Source organism: Diadema setosum, chromosome 5, assembly GCF_964275005.1.
Source record: "Diadema setosum chromosome 5, eeDiaSeto1, whole genome shotgun sequence".
NCBI classification, from domain to species: domain Eukaryota; kingdom Metazoa; phylum Echinodermata; class Echinoidea; order Diadematoida; family Diadematidae; genus Diadema; species Diadema setosum.
The window spans coordinates 3,514,345-3,541,451 of NC_092689.1; the positions used below are offsets into that span (position 1 = coordinate 3,514,345).

At 36.9% G+C, this 27,107-nt stretch overlaps 1 protein-coding gene across 1 annotated transcript in view; it reads left to right on the forward strand.

Moving 5' to 3' along the window:
• Positions 1-27,107, forward strand: part of LOC140229005 (uncharacterized) — a 198,820-nt gene that overhangs the window by 169,291 nt on the left and 2,422 nt on the right. Inside the window, exons 9-12 of the mRNA XM_072309268.1 lie at positions 9,713-9,841; positions 18,689-18,777; positions 26,122-26,224; positions 26,869-27,010. Coding sequence (XP_072165369.1) covers positions 9,713-9,841; positions 18,689-18,777; positions 26,122-26,224; positions 26,869-27,010 — 463 coding nt within the window. The remainder of the gene's footprint in view (positions 1-9,712; positions 9,842-18,688; positions 18,778-26,121; positions 26,225-26,868; positions 27,011-27,107) is intronic.

Below are 27,107 nucleotides of genomic sequence, written 5' to 3' on the forward strand. Positions count from 1 at the left end.
AACTACATCATTACTAGTACATCATAACTAGTCTGTAATTTTTTTTTTTCTAGAATGCATCACATGTTTACTGGAATGGGAGGTTTTGAGAGTGTTTTGACCTTGAGAAAAAGGAAAAGCATATAATGGCCATGGTGATAATTTTCCATTAATTTTATATGGGGGGGGGGGAGGGGAAGGTGTTGGAAAGTAGATGTGGAAATATTGTTCAAACACTTCAAAGCCTCAAGGAAGGGAGAAATCTCTCTTAAATCTCGAAAATAAAAGAGATTGTTATGATATGGAATGAGTCACAGTCAGTCATGGCTGCTTTTCAGGGAGTCTTGAATTTTGACACCTGGTTCTGAATGTTTGTTTGCCCTCTTCGTGTCATATTCCATCCATCACAAATGATTTTGAAGCTCTGAAGCCCTGCAGAAAAATGAAGCAAACTGAATACTCCCATTTTGCTGTTCCCCAAATTAGAATAGGCATCATACACTCTGAAACTATGATGCATCAATTGCAATTCGGTTAAATGCTCCTGACTGGCCATAAGACTTCCAAAATATAGGTGATGAAATATTCTGTGAAAAGTTTTATGGCAAACACAGAGTTTCCATGTATAATTTGTTATTCTGCAAAGTATTATTTCTTGGTTTAATTTTATTTGTGAAAATACACCATTCAAAGCAAATCAAAATTGAAACAAAAACAGCATAATCAGCAGGTCATGGTGATAGTGTTTCAATTCTGCCAAACATATATGAACACAGATTTGTTCAGAAAAAAAAAAAACTCAAACAGAGGCTCATTGTGCTTTTATAGGAAGATGCATAGCATGGCAACTGATTCAAAGATATGGATATCACACCTGCAGCCTCAGGGCGTAGGGAAATTTTGTGTGATAAAGTGGATATGAAAACATTGTAGCTGATTTTTCCCAATCTGATCAAGTGCCAGGTCTATACTAAATGAACAATGCCTCATGAGGTGTATGGTGAATAGCATCATCCTACCATGGAGGGTACTTGAAAAAAAAAACACAGATAAGCACAGTCGGTGTGTGAAGATCACCTTTTGGCCAAGACGTTTTGCATGTCTCGGTATCGTTTGCGTACTCCGTGGAATGGAGGAATTGAAAGAAAGTTAGATAGAGAAAGAGAGAAAAAGAGCATAAAAGAATTTGCAGCGGATAATTACAATTGGAAATTTTGCCAACTAGCCAGAGGGATAGAGAAGAAGAGAGAGAAGGACAAAAAAAGGTATTCTGAGGATAGAGTCTGAAGTTATGAAAGTTTTGGACCAAGATTTATTTTGGCAAACAACTCATCTCTCTCCTGACATCAAAATATGTGACCAAGATGTAAAAGAGAGAGATGGAGAAGAAAAGAGTCTTGGTAGGAGGATTGGGGAGGGAGGGTGGGGTGGGGAGAGGAAGTGAAGAGATAGATGGACATGTGGATAGAAGCGGTATTCAGTGTTGCTCATCTGCTCTTGTAGAGTTAATGAATAACCCTATTGAAAATCAGATCACTGATGTAGTTCGTAAGGTCACAGACGAGAATATAAGTCTTCCAGGAGAGATGGGAATTCAAGATAGAGTGCAGCAAAAATATGAGAGAGGGAAAAAAATGAAGGCATTGATTTTGCTTGGAAAGTATAGAAATCAGGAGGAGAATTGAAGCTTCGGGTATTGTTGGGGATAAGGGAGAAGATAGGAAAAAGGGGGGAAATAACGGTGAAAGCGTGTGTATGATAGTGAGTCAGAGCATGTGTGTGGCACCACCAATTGATTGTTGGAATGAACGATGATGATGAAGTGTTTGGATGGTTCTGGGAAATTAATGAATAGAGAAAGGAGGATAGATGTATAGGTGAGGTGGGGAGAAAGGGATCGAAGGAAGAAAAAAAAAAGGGAGAAAGAGTAATGAAAACATATGAGTGTAAAGCTCGGGACCGATGCGCAAATGGATGAGAGAGATGTGTCGGCACCACGGGCAAACAAATCGTCTCCAAGGACAGGTAGAGATGAGTTGATGAGGGGATGTGAGGAAGCGGCGGCGGGGATGGGAGGGGGGAAGCCTCAGTGGAGGAGCCTCGGTGGAGGAGAAAGTGTTTAAGAGTCACGTTGTGTTTGTTCTCTGCGGGAATGGTTGTGGGGGGGGGGGGAGGGAGAAGGGGTGGTGGTGCTGTATGTGGGATTGGTGTTGTTTGGGTGGTTTAGCATCTATAGGGATTGCACTGATTAGGGTTAAACCATATGCTGGGTGTAAATCTGGATTAGAGATGTTTGTTTTTTTTAATCAATCAATTAATTCTACTGATGCATTTGGCATTTCCAGATTGAAGAGAAATTGGATAAATTTTCTTGAGCCGTAGGGTTTGTTCTACATTTCATAGGCAACTAATATGAAATTATAGTGGGTCTGCTTATTGATCACCATATCAATCATTATATTGATCAATATACTGAGCTATATATTGATCTTCGTATGAATAGATTTATTGATCTTTATACAAATATAGTATTTTGATCCTGATATATTATTGAACAAAATATTCATTTGCAACAAAAAGATGCCTTGCCATGCTGCCGCTTAAACATGAAGTGGTTCAGATCAGAGAACATCTGTAGAAAATTAAATTCGTATAAGGAAATAAAAATTGTGTTTTTCTATTGTTAGTGTGTATTTTTTTTTTTGTATATAGATTGATGGATAAATTGATAGAATAGATTGATAGATATCTAGGTATCTAGCTAGATAGATAGATAGATAAATCAAGAGATAAAGGAGAGAGAGATTTATCATTTTACATAGATACAAAAATTTCTGTGTGCAAAAATATATATTATGCATAGACATTTTTGCATATGTCATTGCAGTTATTTAGAACACGATGCTTTTACCCAGACACATATGCACATACACACACACTTCACACAACCACACCGCAGCACATTGCACCTGTGTTGCACAATGAAATTAGCACTGCTCTTTTTCTGCACTGCCATTTCCACCGCAACTCACCCCACCCCCATTCTCCCGATGCACCTAGATTTTTTTTTTGTCCTATTACACTCACTTCCCGTTACTCAAGTTGAATTCAAATATTTTAACCAAACGAAATAACAAAAGTTTGCTGTCTTTAATAAACATGCTTGTTTAATTCACAGACATTAGATTTTGTTTGCTTATATACTCTGTCAATGGAATAATGGATTATATTCGCTATAAATGTTAATCAGCCGTATAGATATTGGAGAAATGCTGGATTCAAATGATTTCAGTTCAACCATGCCTTTTGCCAATATTATCTGTATTTCAGCTATCACATTATTATTTTTTTTTTTTTGCATATCACATCAAATGCCATGACTTAACATTCAGCTCTATACCTACTGTAGTTCTGAAATATTCATATGCCATGGAGCTATGTAATGCAGATTACAGAAAGCAAAAACAACAAGATGTGAGGGCAATATTTTTTCGAAACCATTCCACCTGCAAAACTCAGCCTCCATCTCCTCTACCTGGAATTAAATTTGATGATCCGATTGTAACATGGAATGAGCTAAGAATAGATGCTCCGAATATTGATGTGAAAATTAGTGTGTGCACATAATTTGTTCTTCTCTTGATTAACTGGCTTATGGTGAGATTAATATCCCTTTCCAGGTCCAAATTATGCCTCTCAGCTCAGTGGAGCTCTCTTTGATATTGTATTTGGAACAATGAAATAAGTTGCACGGTTTTCACTCGTTACGGGTTGCTTTTTTTGTTCCTTTTTTTCTTGTGGAGCTACATAATCTGAGTATTAACTCCATACAGAGGGGTAAATATGAAATATTCATGAAAACCAAATTTACATTTTTTATTATCAATTCATCCAAAATTTGAGGAGAGGAGGCTTCAATTTGAGAATTGCACAGTGATTCAGACTTACCATGTGCAAGGACCAGGGTGAAAAAAAAAAGAACATGAAAAAGATGAAGGGGACTATGAGATATATACCACTTACTGAGGCAGCTTCTGAATTAAATGTGGTAATTTCAACTCAAAGATTTTTTTTTTCTAAATTCAAAAGATGTATAACCAGGATCTATGTCATGTTTCACTGCACTTTCCAGACTGTAATTGTGCATGCCTGAGTTCTGCTATGCCAACGTCACATTAGCATGGCCGCGTGCACACACCATCAATCAACAAATTGACCATCGCATGTACTTGTATCTGAGCATGGTATACGTGCATTGCATTGCATGATGTTTGCTATAATGGCACCTCCCAAAGTGACTAGAATTCAAAAAGAAGAAAAAAAAAATTGGGAGAGCCAAATTGTGCCAATTAAGTTTGTTGTGTGTGTGTGACGTTAACATCAGTGCATGCATGCCTGGCGCATGATAACAATGCCAGTTCTCATGAACACCAATTTTTCCTCTCTTTTAATAAACTTTGACACCAGGAGTATGTCTATCCCTAAGCTTGGGTTTTACCACACAGAGATGCTGTCGTGTGTTTTCTTCTTCTTCTTTTTTTTTTTTTTCCTGATATGTCACCTTTGCATATTATGGTCATACGAAAAGAGGAGCATATGAGTAATGCATTTCGTTTTGTGTCTGCAAAGGAGCAGAACCTATGAGTTTTTTAATTTGTATGTACAATGTATCCTTTAATGCCTTTTGTTTATGTTTTCTGCTATCATATGTTTTCCTCGAGCACTTATGGATTACTGCGCACTTTTTTATCATGATGCATTTTGGAATGAGAAGAGAGAAAGACGTTACACATCACCAAACTCATCAAATTCTGCACTTCCACATCGTTTTTTATGTCACCTTTTCTCGTTCATGTATAATTTTTGCAAGAACCGTCTATACTTCCAATTTATTTTTTCACTTTCACATAGGCCAGTATATTTATTTTAAACGAAAACAGGGATTAAGGTATACTATCAAACATGCCTTTACTTTCATGGATAAGACTTAGATTAATTTAAATTTGGTAGCTGTGATTCCAGCCTCATACTCGTGTTTCATGTTTTAGTCAATCAGTCATTGGTTTTTACAAGCCGGTAAAAAGAATCCAGTAAACTGGCACAGATATTATACCATATATTTTAGATATTTGAAGAAAAGACAAATCATAAAACACATCAAGGGGATTGCAAAATAAATGGTGTCAATAAATATGTAAAGTATATTCAAAGATGTTAAGAGTCCTATTCTAAGATTTATGCTGCCAGCTTTTAGTGATATTGAGTTTGTTGTAACAACCTTACCCCCACCCCCCCAAAAAAAAAATATATAATGAAAGTTTCTGGAATGTCTACCACAAAAATTATAATATCATATTAGAAACAATCAATGTAGCATATATCATATGATATTCTCATTGATATTGAGTGCCATATCCACTGTTCATACAAAATATTTCACTCAATTTCATTTGCTTTTAACTGTGGATTCTGTTTCAACCAGTAATAGCATCGCATTGATCAGGGATCATATTTGTTAGGCAGTTAAGTATGCCTGTAATTTTGTTCATATAGAATTGCCAGTCTTCAGCATTTTTACCATTATAGAGTATTAAGAAAATGTATAAGCTGCTATAATGAGAAACATTCCAAATTCATCCTTTAAGCCCTTACTGTTATGATACATTCAATGGGTTCTTTTTCGGGGGGGGGGGGGGTTCTCTTTATTCCAGCTTTGTACATCGTGTGTGGGAAGATCCTTTTTTCCCCTCCTGTGTATGTCACCGTAGATCTGTGTTTGAAGATGACTCTGTACCTCTCTCATATTATCATCTCCCATATCTGCACAATGTTCACTTAGATACGGTTGCTATGTTCACACTTCCGTACATCCTCATAAGTCTATCCATGTTTTACTGCCACAAGTCTCACCTATACTCACTCACTAAAATCTAATTGTAGAAACACCAGTATACTGGTAGTTGAATTGCCTCTAAATTAATCTCTAAATGAGCAATGGTTTTTCTTGTGAAAAGTTGATATTTAATATGTCACTCTATTCTCTTCTTGATTTAGAATACTTTCCTTTAAACACTACATGTACAGAGTAGTAGCCTTTATTATTCCAGTAGTTTACTATCAGCTTTCAGCAGTAGTTGTAATTAATCTCAAGTCCTATGTATGATTATGACTGCAATTATTGTCCTTTGGCCTAGAGCTTTTGTTTACATGCAGTTTAGATTATCTTCACCTATGATGACAACTTGCTAAAGTTCATTACCAATTTCTGTATTTATTGTTTATTTTTATTTTATATTTATTTTCTGGATTGCTCATATTTTAGTATGCTTTACACACAAATACATACACACAAAAAAATGTGTTTTTCAAAACTTTGGTATAAATGGTATACATGTAGTTACTTTTAGTCCACATTTTTAAAGTTACCCAATGAAGATACAAACTTACCATAACTAAAGAGTACATTTTAAAGCAATCCGTGGCAACATATTATGTCTGTTATTTGTACGTAGTCTAACATTCACTTGTTATAAGAATACACTACGACTGTCCATGTTGGAGAGAGCGTAAATGATGCAAGTATATGAGAAAGTACATGATAATATTTCAATCCTTACACCTATTATATCTAGTATTATGCCTATAAATGTACTGGTTGGCCCCACAAGAGCAGGAAATAATGTTTTGCAAATTCTTAGTTTCTCTTTCTTTACTTCATTATTTTGTTTTCCATTATCTCTGTAATGGGTTGTCAAACTGCTTGGGCTTTAAATGAAACATACCCTCTCTGATATAATCTACTGTATGCGCTGAAAGGTGTGCTACCACACAGAATCAAATGTCGCCTTTGCTTTAGGAACAACATACCCTACCATGTTCAACTTGAATTTCAAAAAAGGGATAAAATACACTATGCAAACAAAATTACGCAATTTTTATCCATGTTTGACCTCCAAAATAGATTTTTTTGTTTGTTGTTTTACACATACATTCCCCTTTTTACAATTCCTTGACATATTTCATGTTTTCTCATAAATAGTAGTTTTGATGACAATCACGTTTTGAAGGTAGATTAAGCAATGAGAGAGAGATTAAGCATCTAACATGTCTCCAGATGACCTGCTCATGAATTCGTACCAAATTTCCTCTTTTAAAATGCAGCTGAATGAAGAATCTATGTTTCATACGTAAAGCTCTTCTGGAGGTATGAACTTATCTGCAGACCAATAAAAAGGGTTAGCAAAACATAAAAGTTCTGACCTTTTCGTCCAGTTTTGATGACTTCTATACTCTTCAATTTACTTGATTTTCCTCTTGTAATCACAACCAACTTGAACAAAATGTGGAGTTTTCTTTAATAGAGAGGGTTTTTTTATTTTGAAAGTTCCAGTTCAAATCAATTTCTAATATATCTGTTTTTAATAGACCTGTAATTACTTCTCACTCTCCCTGTCTTGTAACTCTCATATTTTGCTGCTTTTCTTGTTCTCCTTTCTTTCACAATACCTCAAAATTCTCCTCTCCTGAACTTCTTCAAAATGAAACAAAGTGGTTTGATGAAAGGTGGGTGACACCTTTTATTAGGATCTCTTTTGTTTTTTGATATCTCAGCCAAATTCCAAACCAATTTTCATCAAATAAACTCTGAGAACCTATAAGAATTGTATGCTCTTTCATATTTTGTAAGTGGTTTCAAATCATCTCTCAAAAAAGGTAAAAATCTGAATCTCTCATCTCAACAAAAACTATACCAACCCTTCAGTTGAGCAAAGAGAAAAATTAAACGGGTAACACAAGGAGGAGATGAGATGAGGACAAGACAGTGAATCATACTTTGAAAGATGATTAGATCAGAAAGAGATGAAGAAAAGCATGGATGAAAATATGGAGATGAAGGCAATACCGAGACTACTACTCGTGATGGAGTGCTAAAATGCAAATGGAGAAAATTCTCAACGAAAACTTTACCATCCCTTTGAAGTCTAGATCATGCTCACTCCTCTTTTGGGTCTCTGCTTATCTTTTTTTTTTCCTTTTCTTTCTGCCTCTTTCTGTTTGCCCCTCTTTCTTTTGCTCAGTCTTTCTTGTTCCATCTCTCTATCCTTGGCGGTCTCCAGTCTGCTGCTCAGTCTTTCGTCTTATCACACACTTTCACTTTTCCAGCCTACCCTCTAATCTTACCTTTTGTTCTAAGGGAGAGTGCGAGATGAAGGGAAGGGAGGAGTGTTTGAATTTCCTCCTCAAACACGTTCAGTAATGTTTACCCAGTGTAAGATGCTGGGGGGAGGGGGGGGGGGGGGATTGCCGATGAGGTTTTAATGGGTGTTCATCACGGGTTTGCCGTGCTGTCTGCGCTTGTAGACCTTGTCTCGCTAAAGTGCCTTTCCCCCACCCCTTCCCACTGTTCTCCGACCCGACTTTGGCACGGTGTGGTGGAATCAAGCCATATGAGGCGCGAGACAAGCAAATTTGTTGGCGTGATCAAGTTTTTTTTTTCCTCCCCGCACATGCAGAGAGGATAAATTTATCAGATCACGTACTAGGCCATGCAAGTCGATGCCACTCTTTAAACCAAAGGGGGTGGGGAAAATCTTCATGGGAATTCTTTGCAAAGTTTGCTAACAAGCATGCAAGTTAAAGTGTTGAAGTTTACGTCCCATTTGGGTAGCTCTGACATTATCATTTTGATGAAATGACCCTCGTCGAAATGCCAAATATTTTGGTCTTTGTCGTAATTAAATTTGTGGTTTGCTGTGCAAGTTTGCTGTTGATAAAATTATAAGTGGTATCACTTGCAAATTTTGCATTTTTAAGTACTGTAATGGTCTTTATGATATAAGTGACAATATGTGGCTGGTATCACATGTATTAAGTAGTGACTGTATGACAACTATATGTCATTTAGAAAAGTGTTAAAGATTTTTCATGATTTCATAATCTTAGTATAATTCAATGATTTATCATTGTAATAAAATTGTATTACAGTAAACCACCTATGCACATTGTGACAAATAAAAAATACAAAGCAGTTCTAATGAAATGCAAAGTACGAGACTGTAGAAGACTTTGATATGAAGTAGCACAAAGTGAAGTAATGAGTCAGTAAGCAACCTTCAGAAGTCTTGAGTTTCTTTTCAGATTTCTTTGTTTTTGTTTTTTGCTTCATTTTGCTTTCTTTGTGATTTTCATACTAAGCACAGTCCATCTCAGCCTTCATGATATGAATTCTGGAATGGCATCTCCCTCACCTGAGTCTGCAACTCCCCCCCCCCCCCCCTTACCCCATTTGACTGTCTCACTGTGTGTACGAGTAGTTCTGCATCCGAGTTCTATCCACAGGCTGGAAAGACTGCCCCCACCCCGCCATGTCTGTACTGCATCATCAATTCCCATGTGTGACAGTGAAAGTGAAATTAGCCCTTTGAATAGTACATTTAATTGCCTTTGTGGATGTGACGTGTGTGCATCGTTATGCTTTTGTTTCCCCCTCCTTTTTTTTTTTTCAATCTCTACCCCCTTTTTGTTCCAGCCTCCAGTGCTGTTGAGTTTTTTTTTATCGTCTGCCGTGCTTTGCTCACTTTCTGCTTGTACGTGCTGAGTTGCTGTCTCGTTCCCAGCCCTCTTCCTTGAACTTTTCGAAACCTCCTCACCTGAATTAATAACGATGAACAGCAGACACTACGACTTAACCACCTGACACTCCCCAACAAACCACCCCCCTTTATGAATACAGGTGCCCGGAGAATAAGCGCGGGGAACGGTGCGATACCAGCATTCTCAAAACGAACAAATGCTACGAGGGTTATTGTCTCAATAACGGAACTTGTCGATATTCGGAAAAAAGAGACAAGCGCAGATGCATGTGAGTAGAGGAGTTTTGAGTGGGCCATTTCTGAGAGCAAAATGAAATTTTTACAAGCAAATGAAGACAGTATAAAAATTATTAATAAGCTCATATGACTATATGTTATCATCACTTATCCACTAAATGATTTTGAGTAGACTAGACTTCTGCAAGGTGATGGTTAGCTAACACCAGTTCGTGTGCAAGTAAGCTGTGTAACAATCTTGAAGTCTACATCGAGTGTGTCGGAGTATTTTCTCTCACTTTGTTGGTAATCTCTCATAATGTTAGTAAGTGGAACAGTATACGTAATATTTTAGATGGTGGAACAGTCTTTATAGCTACAGCGGGATCATCTCATGTAATAGAGGACCATAAGAAAAGTGATGATGTCTGTACCCAAATCCATGTCGCTCCACCCAGCTCTGCCGTATGTCACTCCCAGTTTCACTTCGCTTCATCTTACCACCTACTATACCTGCCGTAATCTGTTCCCCAAATGTTATCTAGTCCTGCTACCACCCCCACCTCACTGTATCTGTGTTCTGGCTCTTTTCATGCAAGCGTACAAAGAACAAATGCATATTGTGTATCATGTTTTACATCTTACACATGCACAATGTCAATGTCACAAATTTGTAGTTGTCCATCGCCAGTTTCATGAGTGCAAGCAAAATTTGTAAGTACATCAATTATTTTGCATAAACATTTGATATTCTCATGAAAAAAAAAATCAACTCTTTCTTAAATCTGTTATGAATTTACCAAATTTTACTGTGACATGTAATTTTGTTTTGAGTTTGAAAAGGATTACTTCTATCGGATTTTATGGGTTTAACTAGAAGCAGTGATATCTTGATAGTGGTAACTGTGTTATCCTCCTTGTATCTATTTTTGACAGAGTGAATTTGTAATATAATACCAGGTACATTGTCAGTGGTGTATATGTTCATGAATTAAACCACTTATTTGTTGGTTGTCTTTTTTGAGTGTGTCACAATTATGTGGAAAGTTAATTTCTGCAATGCGACGTGAGTAAAGTATACTCGGGAAAAAATTTTAGTAGTTCTGATGGACAAATGAAATTTAAGTTCATGTATGTGCTGCCACTTAGCTTGCAGTGAAGTACAAATTTTCCAACATGATCAATCAAAATCCAAAACTGTCACTGCAGGTGATAAGGTAAGCTGGTGCTTTTCACTAGTAAAAGGAATTCCCTAGCTTGAAATTGAGCAAAGGATATGCCGTTGCAAATGAGTAAGAGCAACTGAGATGCTGTATTATCATATGGGTATTCTATCAATGTAAAACCATCAACGTGTTCCCTTTGCCGCACTTTACATGGCAAATTATGGCTAGATTTGTGGTCTGCACTTATGAAAGAATCTCATTCATCGGTGTATCAATTGGAAAGTCACACAAACTTTATATCGTCATACCATATTAATCACACCTGTACATGTGGGAGATTATGTATGCCCTCACTCAACTGTATGCTGCTAAACACAATATACCTGTGTCATACATATATATCAAAATCCCTTTCCTTATACCCCATACCCCGTCCATAATCCCATGTCTGAGGGTAATCACGCCCATTGCATTTGATGTCATCTTCTGATGGGGCAGTTCATACCATTTATTTATGTTATCACATACAGTTTGGTGGATTATCCTACTGTTCTCAAGAAATTGGTGTATGGAAAGAAAAAAAAAAAACACTCTAATCATATAAGATTTTGTATTCGTAATAATTATTGACATGCTCGATACTGTTGGTAATATTCATAGATCAGGCATCTAAGTATTAATATGGAAACACATTGATATATAATGTATACCAATTATATGTGAGCTTGGTATGGGTTGTTATTCCGAGGAAGGCAGCTTACATGATAGCGCTATGCTGGGTAATTATGAAATGAATTATAAACATATGTTGTTATTGGGGCAACAGGACCTTGTATCTCAAAAATGTCGAATGTTCAGGAGAGCGAAGAAACATGGCAGCCAGACAAATGGGAACACCTTTCCTTTGACATGCCGTGGTGGCGTCATTTTGGGGGGTAAGACAGCTACTATTTGGACAGGTCATCACTTAACTGATTATCAGATGATTGATTAAAAAGAAGTGATTTTTACAAAAATGTCAGATACAGGGTCTTGTCCCCCCAGTGACAATATATATATCCTGCACATGTCATCAGCCTTCAAAGGATGTACTCATTTACACCATCATCAATAGTTTGCCTGTATCTCAAATTTGGGTAGACATGTCCATCTTTAACATCATCCTCATGTTGGAAATGACAGGAACCATGAAAGGTTTATAGGCAACTCTTATGCTGTATGCGCCATACATTTTTATTGAGTCTATCTTTTGTGAATCGGGAGTTTCCAACAAATTCAGGAGTGTTAGTTTAGTGAGCTGGAGTATAGCAGTGAATGGAGACTTGTACTGTTGGACGTCAAATTGGCAAATAGCACCTGACTCTCGAAATTCGCAAAAAAAACAACAACAAACAAACCTCGTGAAATTCATGGCGTATACAGTCTTCAAATGATTTAAGGAGGACAATTATAAGCAGGAAGTTTCGTGATAACAGGTGTAGCTAGAATTTTAGATGAGGTTTTGTGTTGCAGGTCTATTTCCAGAAGCTTAATTCAGATACTTGTAAAGGTCCATTAACTGTCTACATGTAGGTGGCAGGTACAAAATGCGTGGTCATCAAAGCTTGTAGATGCGTAAAGTCATAAAAAGACAACCATCCAAAAAGTCTCCAATGGCTGTAGTGAAGAGGCTTTCTTACTTTTCTTGCAACAGCTTCCTTCTTTTTTTCTTTTCTTTTTTTGCACTCATTAAGAATTTCAGGGATTTATTATGTGACTGATTAGTTCTTTGCATAAACTCTCATGATTTTTTTTTTTTTTAAGGGGAATACTCATAGAATGTGCAAGCGAAACACCTCCCACAAGCATAGTGAATATTCAAATTTTAATTGTTCTGCTGTGTTATCTGCAGTAGATGTGAAATACATAGCTCTTGTTACTCAAACTACAAAGCAACAAAATATCTTAATCTTTTAGGCACATTTCTATTACTAGGTACTAAGCTGTGTTGCCTCTTTTTTTCTCTCTCTCTTCTACTAAAAAGCTTAACAATCAAAGAATGTGTGAATTTCTCAGTATAATCAAACAAATTTGCAAGTTGTTCAGAAAGCTCCTGTGTGTGGTGTCAATGCTGTTAGTCATCCACAGATGAAGGAGAATTTAAAATGGCTTATAAATGGGGATTTCTGGCCTATCTTGTGCATTTGTGTACCTGTCTAACTCTTTTCTTTTTTTTTGAATGAGATAAACTTGATACCATGAAATGCATCTGCCAAATGACTCACTAAAGAAAATTTCACACCAAAATCTTTGCTCATTTCTCTCTCATTTTGCTCTCGCGTGTTCTTGCATCCATAAAATGTTTGTTCTTGCCCATAGGTATGATAACTAAGCTGGGCGTAATGAAGATGGGGCTTCCATGGATAAACATTGCCCAAGCACTTTCTGCGCTTAGCTGCACTTAGAACAATGATTCGAGAGTAATATTGAAGTGTTGCAAGTGATCAAGTTGCTCGCGCGCATGCAGGGCACCCTGTGGTAATGTAGGGCGGTAAATGGGTCTGTTCTCTTTGCTGGTGGGGGCTTGCTTTAATCAAGAGTGTGATTTGGGGCTACTAACTGTAATCCATCCTTTTTTCATCTGACTGGAGGAATACTCATCGGCCATGTGCATGGCCAGTCAGAAAAGTGAGAAAGCAGAAAAAAGTAAGATTTTTGTTGTTTTGCTCAAATCCAATTGCTAGTTAAATGACATGAGCCTTTAGGGTGAGAAGTACAAATATCTGGTCTTAGAATTTGATAAGAAGTTGAGAAAAAAAATCGAAAAAATTGTCTTTTTTTTTTTTGCCTCGATGCTTAAGTAGACAAACACTATAACCACATACTAGCCCCAAAAGGGAGGTATGTGTGGTCGATTCTTATTTATATTTGCAGATGTATTATTAGCACTCTTACTACACTTACGTGTAGCAGGAATGCAGATATTTCATTATGTTGATTTAATACCAGTAATTTTGTGATTTCATTCACATCACATAATGCAAATTGATAAAGTTTGGTATATAGTAATCTACAATAATGATCCTTGCAATAGTTTCATGTTACAATAATCTGTGGAGTCTTAGTTGCTTTGGCGATGTTTGCACTTTGTAGTATTTTTCATTTTTAATACTGTGAAATTCTTTTTGAGGCAGAAGGGGGGGGGGCATTTCATGGAGGGTCTTGGTCAGATATTTTTCTGACAAACTGTTACAAGCTACGAAAATCCTTGGATCTGATTGGCTAAGAGCAAATTTGTCCGACAACTTTGTCCGACAAAATGCTTCGTGAAATGCCCCACACCAGAAGTACGTAGTATGTTGCGTACTATAGACAGGAGACATTTTGACATCAGCTCTTTTGTAGGAATAGGGAATACATATCCTCCAATATTATTGTATGGCATTAGATATGTAAAACAAAATGATATGAGAAAAAAAAACCCTGAAATCAATCATTTGTTGTTTATCTCATGTCATCATTGCTTTATTGTATGAAGTATGTTCATACTCATTCATTTCACATCATCATAAAGCTTCAATTATAGTCATTGGCAAATCACAGTAAATGTTTATTATGAGATGGGTCCCAGACTAATATCTTTTGCAAACCAATATATGTTATTGCTGTCACTCATTTTGAGGGGGATGGGGGTGGATTTATGATGGAGAGGTGATAACTGTCAAGTTTTGCATTGTCATTCATTTATCTTGAATACATACAGGATACTCATAGCTTCTGATGTATGTGTTTATGTCAAGCAAGTATATTGTATCTTTGTATTGTAACTCTTATATTTCACCATGGAATTCTATATACTTACTAAATACTTACTGTAAATGATTCAAGAACCAGTGCAAGAAAAAAAAAAAATGTGTATGTGCACAACATGTGTTTTAGCATTATTATAATTGCTATCAATCTTGTGTGTGTTACATCATTCTTCATTATCATCTGTTGGGACGTACATTATTCTCATTGGAAATTTATGAGTCAGACTGCAAGAATTTCTATAGGTGTATAGCAGGTCATATTTCTCAGTTACATGATCTTTTTATTCATAATAATCTTGTTTGCTTGTCACAAATAGTCATTTTAGCCTTTTGACAGCAGAGCTATTTAATCAAATAAATTAAATGCATCTCGACTAACTTCTCTCAATTCGTTATCACAAAATCTGTATAATTCATGGTTAGACATGAGTTGTAGACAACAATGTCCTAGTTACTAACCTCGTCCATTTCAGTCCATACTTTTTTTTTTCAGATTAACTGATTTTTTATATGATATACATCATAATAAATATTATGTTCATTTAGACTTTCTGTCCCATCATACGATGTATCTGCACTTTCAGAGTAGATAAATCTTACGGTACAGAAATGTATGTGTAACAAACAGTTTTGCTTATAATGAAATTATGAGTTCTTGTCGGTAGGTCCGGTGCTATACTTTATTCCGGCACTTGGAGTTTGATGAAAATTAAAGGGTACATGAGTGTTTATTTCCCTTAAATGCTCTGCATTATATGCTGCTGTTGGATTGTTTTTGATGACACATTAAAGGAATGATATGATTTGAATTGAGATGGAGGATTCAGATTTTAAATTACTGCGAGATGATTAGAAACCAGTTGTTTGTGAGTGTAATGTCACTTCACGGTGTATTCTTTTGGAGTCACCATGCGCAAACATTGTCCTCAATTTGATCAAAATGAATCATTGAATATAAGAACCATTGCTACAGTGAAGCAGCATACCTTGGTAGACGATATGGAACATTTACCTGTGTATCGTGTCCTACATTGTAGTAGATTGTCATTGATTCATGAATTTTCATCCTGGTCTGAAATATGTCATGTTCTTGTGATATGAAATGTTTGTAATGTTACTAATATCATTAGTTACTCGAGCAGTGTAGTAATAACAGTGCTGTAATTTTTTTCCAGGATCTATCATCGAGAGAATAAAAGAGTTCAATTTTGGGAAGGTTTATAGCACATATTATTACAGCTTGAAAAGGATTCTACTGGTACTGATTTAAGAAAAAAAGAAGAGATTCTTGCTTTGAGGGGAAACAGAAAGCATCAACAAACCTTCATTTCCAGTAATGTTTTGTGTGGGAATATCACAAATATCATTCTTTGAATGTAGATCATAGAGAAGGGCAGTGCTTGTACCCAATGTGTTTGTCAGTTGATATCTTTATGACCTCAGTACACTTTCCTACCTTTGTATGCTTCATCAAAGTCTATTCCAATGATCTGTATGACATCTGTCACATCTCATACGGTGTTAGTATGTCTACCCATGATGTTCTTTTTTTTTTCCAGATTGTGTTACATACTTTTCCTCAAAATGTACTCTCTCTTTCTCTCTTATAAATTCTCTCATAACTTATCTCTGTGTGTGCTCCTCTGATATATCAAAAAAAAAAAAGCAAAAACCAAAGCCATTGCTCTCATAACACCCAAGACCTTTAACCTGCATGATGTGCCTACTATTCATGATTTGAATGTTAGATTAGTGCATGCTGAATGCCCACTTTTACACTTCATCACTTCTAATGTCGAGGCGAAAAAAATGCATCTTTGCATTGCACCAGCAAATCTTTCCTCAATCCCTCTGTATCGCGAGCTGTCTGCTTGCTTTGAAGTGTTGTGTTTGTGTGTGTGTGTGTACATATGTTTGTATATGTGTTTGTTTATTTGTTTGTTTGTTTCCTCAATGTAGGCCATTCTCAGTGGCTAATATCGTAGCTTTGAAAATCATTTTTGTGGCTAGAAAGAATGACAGAGTTATGGTGATGGAGAAATATCCCAATTCCTTGCCAACAAAGTGCCCACGCCTCATTGGCTTGGCACTCTACCTCATTTTAATGATGTGAAATTAGCCTGGCTTGCTAGTTGCTTGTTTCTTGTGTAGCCCCCCTAGAGGTATTCCACCATCTATTGGAAGACACCCAATTTACGGCAAGATTTATTTGTTCATTTTTTCATTTATGTATTTATTTTGCCATTAAATTTCCAATTGAATTTTGTTCTTGCAAGCTCTGTATGGGGCGAGAAAAATCATACTGTTGTTGGCAATTTTTCTGGCAATATTTTGGGTGGCTTCTAGTAGGCTATAGCTGCCTAGCAACTTTCATCAAAATCTTGCGATTTTCCTAGTGTTATGGGTCATCACTGTTAGTGGGAATGGCCATAAAATTGCTTGATGACAGTTTGTCTGTGTATTTCTCTATATGTTGTACATGTGTCTTTCTTGCTCTCTTTCTCTCCCTCTCCTACTACTTTCTTGCATTGCAATATCATTTCATTGCCTGTCTTGAAAGAATGCTTTGTATTGTTTGGAATGAGAATGATGATAATGAATTCACATCTCTTAACAATTCATTCTTCTTCTTTTTTTCATATTTGATGCCCTGGCTTACAGATACGCATGAAGGCTGTTTCCTTTTTTTTTTTCTTTTTGGCTATGAGAAAGGAATGTTATCCTTTTTTATTGATTTTCTGATCTTTTCATCTGTTTAACTGCTGCCAATTCTATATTAATCAATGCTCTTGATGTCTTCCTTGCTAAATTTCAGTTTATATATATATATATATATGCTATTTCACCATCCTATTTCATTTCAGTACTATATCGCCACAGAATCTGTGAAAATAGATATATCAGCTTTAATTTGCAGCTCTTTAGTGTGCATTCCTAAGCAATTCATTTCATAAAGAATCTGTGCACATGCAGTGCCATACCACTAGCAAATTTTGCATAGATTAGTTTTGCATATCATATATTTTTCCCATTTATTTGACCAAACTGCAATGTATTCATCATAATAGTTGGTGAGAAAAAGTTAGCAAAAGCATTTGTTAATGCCGATGAATATGCCTAACCATATGAACAACTAATATTTTGTGATTATCAACCCCAATGCAACTATAATTGATTGAATGGTTATGACTTATGCCAAAAAAAAAACAAGATGTTGAGTATGATTTATGTAGTATAATGAGAGAATAACAGATATCTCATGTTAACTTTTAGTGATAAAATGTTTGACCACAAAAAAAAAAAAAAAAAAAAATCCTGTGACATTAGTGTACCAACTCCTTTCAGGTTTTGTTGATGACATAATAGACAAATCTAAGACAATATTATGAGGATGTTTGTCTTTGCTACAAAAAAAATATACAGAAATAAAAAGGAATGCTTTTGAAGTAAAAGTGCCTTGTTTTCCTGTCATGAAACTGGAAACACGAAAAATATGATTAGGAATAATGTAGATATTTCATTTAAAAAAATCACCTTGAAAGTCGTAGTCACATTGATTCTGTGGTCTGATCGATTTCAGTTATTTTTCATTGTTTATGTATAACTCATCAGTGCAATGTTTTATTGCTTTCTTTTCTCTCTCTTTCTCCCGTGTTTGTTTACCCCCTCGTGTGTCCGGACCCTGCTTCACCTCTCGTCTGTGCGTTCCACTACCCATCCTCGTGTCGCTCGTCCATCTTCTCTGTACCCGCCCTCTGTCGCCCTCGTGTGTGTACATCATCATTTCGTCCATTTCTCTGTTCCCCCTCCTCCCACCATTCCCAATTCCTTCCTCCCCACCCTCACCCTCGTCCCGTGAACGTCATGTCCCGCATGTGGCGTACACCGTCCCCCCCCCCCTTTTTTTTTTTTTTTTGAATTTTTTTATTCCCACACCCTTCAGCTGTCCTGACCTATACCGGGGCTCGCCTCGCTGTGACTTAAAATTTAGGCAATATGATACTAGCAATCCACCATCAGTAGGTGATCCAAGTAAGTACTTAGCAACCATTGGAAACTTTTTTTAACATTTTGGAATGGAGAGAGAGGAGGGTAGGGTTTGGTCATCGTAAAGTGTCCCCTCCCCCTTCTTGCAAATGTTTGGATTGTTCTCCAATGGCTGGAGAAGTTTGTGTCAAGCAGGATTTTATATATCCTGGCTGGTTTTCGGTGACCATGTGCGATGACCCATTCGCCTCCCCTCCTCTGCTCGTGTTTGTGAACTTATCAGTTGTTTTATTTTAACATGCACTAACAAGTAATGTGATTATATCCGTTCTCTCTCCCCTTCCGGACTTGTCATCTTTCTTTTGTACAGTTGTTTGCAAACTTATGGCGGCTCCAGGTGCCAGTTTATAAGGCCACATCGTTCATACAGTAAGTAGGCAACACCCAGCCTGTGACCCCTCGTAACCTTTGGCCTGATGACCTCTAGCACCATGTGACCTGCGGCTCTCTATCTCTCCTAATTCTCTCTGTCTCTGTATACCCTTTACACATGTACTGTGACCTTCGTGACCCAAGTTGCATACCATGAGCAGCTAGCATTCTTCCATTAGAACATGTGTACAATCTGTAAACCTTTCACAGAACGAGAATGGAGTGATAATTAAAGAGATATGAAACTATATATTTCCACTAAAACATTCAAACCTGAACTAAGGAACAACTTGAAACAAACGGGGAAAAAGGCAACCCAGCTTAACATAGTGTTATCACAGCTCCATTCATGTTTTGTGGAGGGTTCGGTGGCAGTGTGCCATAGTCCCACCCATAGAAAGCTATGTTCTGCCTTGGTCGAAATGTGGCTCATTGGTTACTTGGTATACACACGTCTGGATATTGCAGGAGTATCTGATTTGTTTCATTTTCTGATGTCTTTTACTTTACAGTTTTCATTCAAAGGGCCGGGGTTATCACTCACAACGTTTGTCCAGAAATTTTCAATGTAAAAAAACCCTTAATTGCATGCTGCATCACCGAGCCGTCGTGCATGCTTGAATGATACTTGCATTAATTGTCTTTTGTTGGCTTTGTAAGATGTTGTATCTGTTCAGATGCTAAATGTCTTATACCTAAAGTTTACCTAGACACATTACAGCCAACCTCCTTCCATTGGAGGTGATACCCATTGACAACTATAGTTTCAATTGAAAAGCTATTCTGCCTGCCATGATGTCGCTATAGGTCCACCACCAGTCTATATTCCCCAAATCAGAAGCTCATATTTAGCGTGGTTTTAAGTCAGTCAGGCATCCCTTTGGATCATGATCTGATCAACCGCAATCAAAAGTAAAATGACTGGGTGTACCTCTCAGGGTTAAATTCAACCAACACCTGTCGGTATGTGCACCAGCAAAAGGCTGAGTGAATATGACAAAATCTATAAAACCTTCCACCCTTCCACAGCTCCTAGTCCTCCATACACCTTGCTCCCTTCCCAAGCATTTTCAGCATCACTGTATGACGTCCACCCGTGGCCTCGTAGCATGCATGCATGGTCTAGAGCACTTCAGCCGTCTCCATAAGTTTCTCATTGGAATAACAAAAAACACATACACACACAAGGAAGAAATCATTCAAATGTATTGTATGTCCAAATCTGACAAGTGCCATTCCTGAAAATAAGTTATAACTTCGCATAATCATCTGTCAAAGGGGCAATATTGGCATCAATCTTGCTTTAGTCTGTAAAAACTTGTCATATTCTTTGTTTTAACAACACTCTGTGTGTATTACATGTTATTTTTTTATTTGATATAATACAATTTCATGATTTGATTGATGAAAATTTTATCACCGAGCTTTTGTGGAAATCAACAAACTAATCAAAATGAATGGATCCATTCTCATCAGAACTTTATGCCTAGCAATTCTGAAATGTTTGTACTTTTTGTCAGGCATGTATGAAAATAATGATAATGATAATAAAAGTAATAATAATATAATAATAATAATAATAATAATAATAATAATAATAATAATGATAATAATAATAATAATGATAATAATAATAATAATAATAATAGTAATAGTAATAATAATAATAGTAATAATAATAGTAATAATAATAATAATGATAATAATAATAATAATGATAATAATAATAATAATAATAATAATAATAGTAATAATAATAGTAATAATAATAATAGTAATAATAATAGTAATAATATTAATAATAATAATAAAATAACAATAATAATAATAATAATAATAATAATAATAATAATAATAATAATAATAATAATGATAATAATAATAATAATAATAATAACAATATCTTGTTATTACATTGTCTTTGATCGGTCAATAATTCTCGCTATCGCCAATGACGTAAAAAGTACCCGGATGTTGATTTAAGCGTCATTTACGGTGCATTATGGGATAGTCCGGTAGCAAAATCACTTCCGTTCGTACGCGCGTGATACGTGACTAATGCTATTTACACACACAACCGACTGTATTCTACGTGTACTTCCGGTTTTCTCGACTTGAATTACAGCTTTAATATGATTTGAAATTTCTCCATTCTTAAGAAATTGCTGTTAATACGACTAGTGGTTGTTGCTGCGAAGCTGCCATGTGTTGTTCGCACGACAATAAATGAAAAAAATCTGCAGAAATAGGACCCTTACTGGCATGCGAGACGTGACGTGGCCGCGTGGGTGAAGTTTGCGGGTGACTCCACAGCGCAGTACGTGCACGCGCGACTAGACTTACTATAGTAGTGGTAGTAGCATATCAGCAGTAGGTACAGTAGTAGGCCTAGTGCCTACCGTACATTGTACGTCATGTACTTACTTGGGAGAAGTTGCTTCGGAGACAGGATAAGTACGAGGTCACTGTTCGTTCCCGATTGTGTTCGCGACATTTCGAGAGAGAACAAATAAAAAAAGATGGGCATTCTATGACGATATCCAGGTGGATGATTATTTTCCAGCATATTTTCAGCGTATGCAGAGATGACTGATCTGTGATGTGCACATCGATCGCATGATCAAGCAGTACGCTGTACCGGTATGTGTTAGCGTATGCGCTGCATGCGTGCAGTGGTGCATGCTAATGCAAGGCCGGCCGCCGGCGGGGACTCGACTACAGTGTACGAGTATGACAGGCCTGGCCATCACTCGCTGGCTCGGGCGGTACAGCCGCCTACTGTACTACCGTGGTCGGCGCGGCGCTATAGGTAAGGTACACGTACGCGCACGCTAGCGTTGTGCAAATTATGCTCCGCGCCGGAAGTGCCCTTGCTACCAAGTGCACTAAATCTTGACGAAAAAGCCACATCCGGGTACTTTTTACGTCATTGGCGATAGCGAGAATTGTTCACTTCATCACACTAACCAAATTCTTAGATCATTAGACGTGGTGAACCAAATGGTAAATTCTGATCTTTAAAGGGGAACCTGTACCAGTAGGTGTCTTGGTTCATTTGTTGATGCAAACAAGTTTGACGGAGATGACATGGTCGGAGTAACAAGTCAGTGACAATTTTTATTATTTGTAGGAGAATCTGGTTACAGCATGATTAGGATTGAAAATTTACTAATGAAGGGACCAGGCTTGTTGCTGAAGGTATGCATGCCACTGCTATATGTCTTGGTCAAGCATTAGAATCAAAATGGCGCTGCTTAGGCTCTTTAATGTGGACATGAAACAGATACAAATGTATGCAGAACATAGCAGAAAGGTCAAGCCACAAACATCAGACAGATATCTTTTTGTGGGACTAAAGCATTTTCAGAACAAAAAAAGAAAAGACCTTATCTTCAAATTTTCAACATCAAAAGTGCTCAATATTAAAGATTTTCAATCATTTGCATGCTTTTTATCAACAGTAAAACACTAACAACAAAATACAGTACATGTGTGGAAATTATACTGCATAGGGTGATTATTTAAAGTGTTTGGGTATGGATTGGGATTCAGATTTCAACTTTTTGCAAGATAGTTTGAAACCATTTGTGAAATATGAAAGAGCATACAATTTTAAGAGGAAGTAAAAGTTAATGTGATAAAAATCAGTTTTGTAATGGACGAGATATCCATAAACAAAACATGATCCTAATAAAAGGTGGGACCCATTTTTCATTAGGACCTCTGTATTGTTTTTGGATATCTCAGCCATTTCAAAACAGATATCCTTCAAATAAACTTTTAATTCCTCTTAGAATTGTATGCTCTTTAGTATTTCATACAAGTGGTTTCTAATTATCTCGCACAAAGCTAAAACCTGAATCCCCCATCTCAACCAAAGCTATACCATCCCTTTAAATGAAGCAAAATTATCACAAAAGGAAAAATACAGGCCACTTGAAAACTTGGGTGGCTGGTATAATTGAAGAGTTTCTAGTCTTTGAAGTTAACATCAATCATACTATACAATTTACATACACAATACAATACATTTAGAGTGGTTTACTCTGTTTCAGGTAAGTACTAAGTTTAATCAGATTCCTAATGTTTGGACAATTTACCCTGTATCAATGTGCATGCCAAAGCTATTAATCGCATCATTTGCATATTGTGTAAATAAAATGTTATCATGCGTGTACAAGTATGTAATGTTTTCCTGATGACTAATCCAACTGGAATAGCGGCAGTTGGTGGTTTTGTTTTCAGTATTCCACATGTCCATTTCAGTAGCAATTTGTTTCTGTTCACAGTACTCTAGGCTGTGATAGCAAAAGATGATTGTGACATTGATTAAATTATTTCTAAGAAAAGAAAAAATGAAATTTGGGGCAATAGTTCTAGCTCAAATGACAGCTTACTCTATTGTACAGATATCCATCAAATGAAATGTCAAGCAGAAACTAAATGTCATGTTGTGGCACAATTTTAACTTGTAGAAAAAAAAAAAAGTATTGGATTAGATAACAAAAACAGTGATGCCCAAACCACAAAAAGTTTCCAATTCTGCTCCCGGATCATTTAAACTGAAAACTAGCGACAGTGATGAATGTAACTATTTTAATTCCAACTACACCATGTATTCAAGAATTATTCAAGGCATCTTTTGGGGTTCCTGACATTTTTATAAAGATGAATTAGTTTTGTTGCTCTTAAACTTGTTCATACAATAATCTGAGGATAAAATCCATGTTTAGCTTTTTCATTTCCTACAATCAGTGATAGCAAGTGTCTGATCATGTGATATCCAACCATGAAAAGAAAATGGGTGGAAGATTTTGATAAATACTAAAAGGAGAGTACCTGTAAAATGCCATCCAAAGGAGATCACATACCATCTCAGTATTTTGTTCACTTTTCGATTGTTGTGCGGAGGAAATGGCATGACAAATGTGTTGACGTTTGGTCGTAGGTCAATTTGCCATGAGGCGCAAATTGCTGCAATCGCGGAAACTTCAATTTCCTCCTGTGGCACCATTCCCCAGTTCAGTCCCCCTTGCCAAGGAAAGACGACGGCCCTGCAGCAGCATGGATTTGGCCACAACTGGTCCCCTAGTCCGTAATGAATGCATCAAACGTTTCCTCTGAGTCACACATCTTCTTCCATTTTTCTTTTCCGCTATCTTGTCATGTTTTTTTTTCCCCATGCAAGGATGCAGTGGATCAGTTCTTAAACATATATTTTTATTTGTCTATCCTTTTGCAGGTTGTGCAGAAAACTTTACATAAATAAATAAATGATGAATTAAAAACAAAAATAAATGTCCTTATTAATATTTATGCACTTAATGTCTAGCCCAGAGACGGTGAAATCATGGCAAAGATCGAAGTGCATGTTTTCTAGAATCTGAAACAATACACCTTTGGTGTCACAAGCAAAGCAAAATAGAAGAATAGACACTGTTTCATTTAACAAAAAATAGATTAAAAAGGGAGGAAATATTGTTTGCAAGAGAAATAAATTGGTGATCGCTGCAGATGATGTCACTGCGTTGTATCATGGGGAAATTGGAAGAAAGCCCAGCTTAAGTTTTGCTGTACCATGAAACTTTCTAGAGACAAACCTGTATCGATCGTTTGCCATGATATCACTGACCGGCTGCTGTTTTTCAGACTTTGAAGTTCGTATTGTTTTAATGTTGTGATATTCTCCAGTGTGCAAGGAAAATTATATTTGATGACTATTCTGTGTTGTAACCATTTCCAGTGATGTCTTTCAGAAGGCAAATATTGAAGATGTAATCAGTCTAAAGAGCAATAATACTAGCATTCAGTCTCCATGGCACCACTCTTTCATGGCTATTCAGCAATTTCCTCATGTTTGATATGAAAATGAAACGTCTGCAGAGAATATATCAAATGTATTATATGTTGCACATGATGAGCCTCTGTGATGATCAACGATAGCATTGGTTATTGACATAGAATTTATCAGTTATTGGAGGCTTGTGGCATCATCTGAAATGAAATGAAAAGTGATGTGACGAAAGCAATCTCACCTCAAAGTTTGATACGTCTTCTATTTGAAAATAAGGTTTAAGTCAAAATTCGTCCTTTCAGTGGCCTTCTGGAAGACAATTGCTTGAAATGGTCTTTTACACAAGTTGTCTGTGACCATCTGTCACCTGCGACAACCACCACCACCACCAAAAAAAAAAAAAAGTTAAAAATCATTTGATGCACACGGGCAGATGTTAAGATAGAACAGCAACAACAACAAAAAAAAAAAAAATCTTACGCCAGGGCCCTGATTTTATTCGAGGAGATGAAATTTTCACACCTCAGTGGCACTTCATGCCAAAATTCTGATAAGGATCAGGAAATACTAGTCAGGCCAGCGCAAATGCAATATACGCCAAGAAATGGGTCTCCCACCAGTCCATCTATGTTGTCATGGTGACGCACCTGATGTCACAGCCAGCTTGTTATCACCTCGCCTCTTGTGTTGTATACTTGTCATACTGTGATACTTTTCTTCTGGTTGAATGGAAGAAGGGCATTACAATGCTGCAGACGGTTAATGCCTTTCTTGCTTTCAACCTCGAAATACATGGATACCGGTAATCCATCTTCATTTTTTTTTTCTGATGATATCAACATCATACTTGTTATTGCTTTCATGGTGCATTGTGAGAATTATTGGCAGCTTTAATTGACAGACTTTATTTTATGCAGACACTCAACTTAATTAGCTCAACTGACAACTTGCGTCATCTGCACCGGTCAGCACAAGTGATGGGCAGATAGGAAGAAAATTTGTTCCTACGCATATATGTAGCTGAAAAGTGTACATTTAAAGTGACCAACAGCAGCTGGGTAGGCCTCTGTCTCACAACGTTCACTTTTATACGAGATGATTTCTATTTTGAAGCCCCCAATGCAAGTTTGACAGTTGTACTCAACTCTCCCTTTTCTCAGAAGGCATCAAGGAGAATTCAATGAAGGTGATCGTCACCCTGACCGTTATCTTCTTCAGTCTCCTCGTCGTCCTTCTCCTGGTCGTCTTCGTCTACATTAAGAACAAGTAAGTTCATTTGTCCTTAAACTCGACAGCCGCATATCCCATGTCCAGGTTTCTGTTCCTTAGTTGCGTAAGGACAAAATTAAAAGGTATACATAGGCAGTGAATAGTAAATTAAATGATTAAGAATGAAATTGAATAAACCTCAATCCAATAGGAGGGAGAGGTGTCAAAAACATAACGTGTACATTGTTCCAAAAAAACAGGTTTACAATTATTTTGATTTGTGCACATTGGTGATGCACATGATTTTTAGCGATTGCTGCCCAACTGCCAACACTAGTACTGACCTAATGTGGTTTTAAGAAGTTATTTGGAGTACACCCTTCATTGTTAAAAAACTGCCTGAGCATGATGAAAACTAAGGAAAGAGGAAACCACTCAATTTGTCAAATTTTGGAGCAGATGATGATTATTATTATCCTTTTCTACCTTTGGTAGCCTTTTCATCATTATTAATGCTGCTTTTCTAGAGTGTTCTACCATTTAACTGCCCAGTATCACCAAGTGCCTTGTGGATACCATATCTCCTCTTGGGAAGTGCACCTGGGACCCAGCTCTGTGCTTAAATCAGACTTTTATGTGATGGCAGATTTAGTCATGTTTACCAAATGTCACATTTTTCTACTCCACCATCTGATTTCTAGGAATTACCAGGAGGCCCAACGGAGGAAGAGAGTGAAGCGTGCCCCTTTGCGGCCACCAAACTACAATGGCCATCTGCACCACCAGAACTCAAATAATCAGGCGGGGATTTCGCCCACTGCGGCAGGGGACATTGAGATGGAGGTAGGGAGGCCAGATTTTCTAATTCTTTCAGCTGTATAGGACTAAAAATAAAGTACAATTTGAGACAGTTACTGCAAGAATATACAGTGAACTCCCA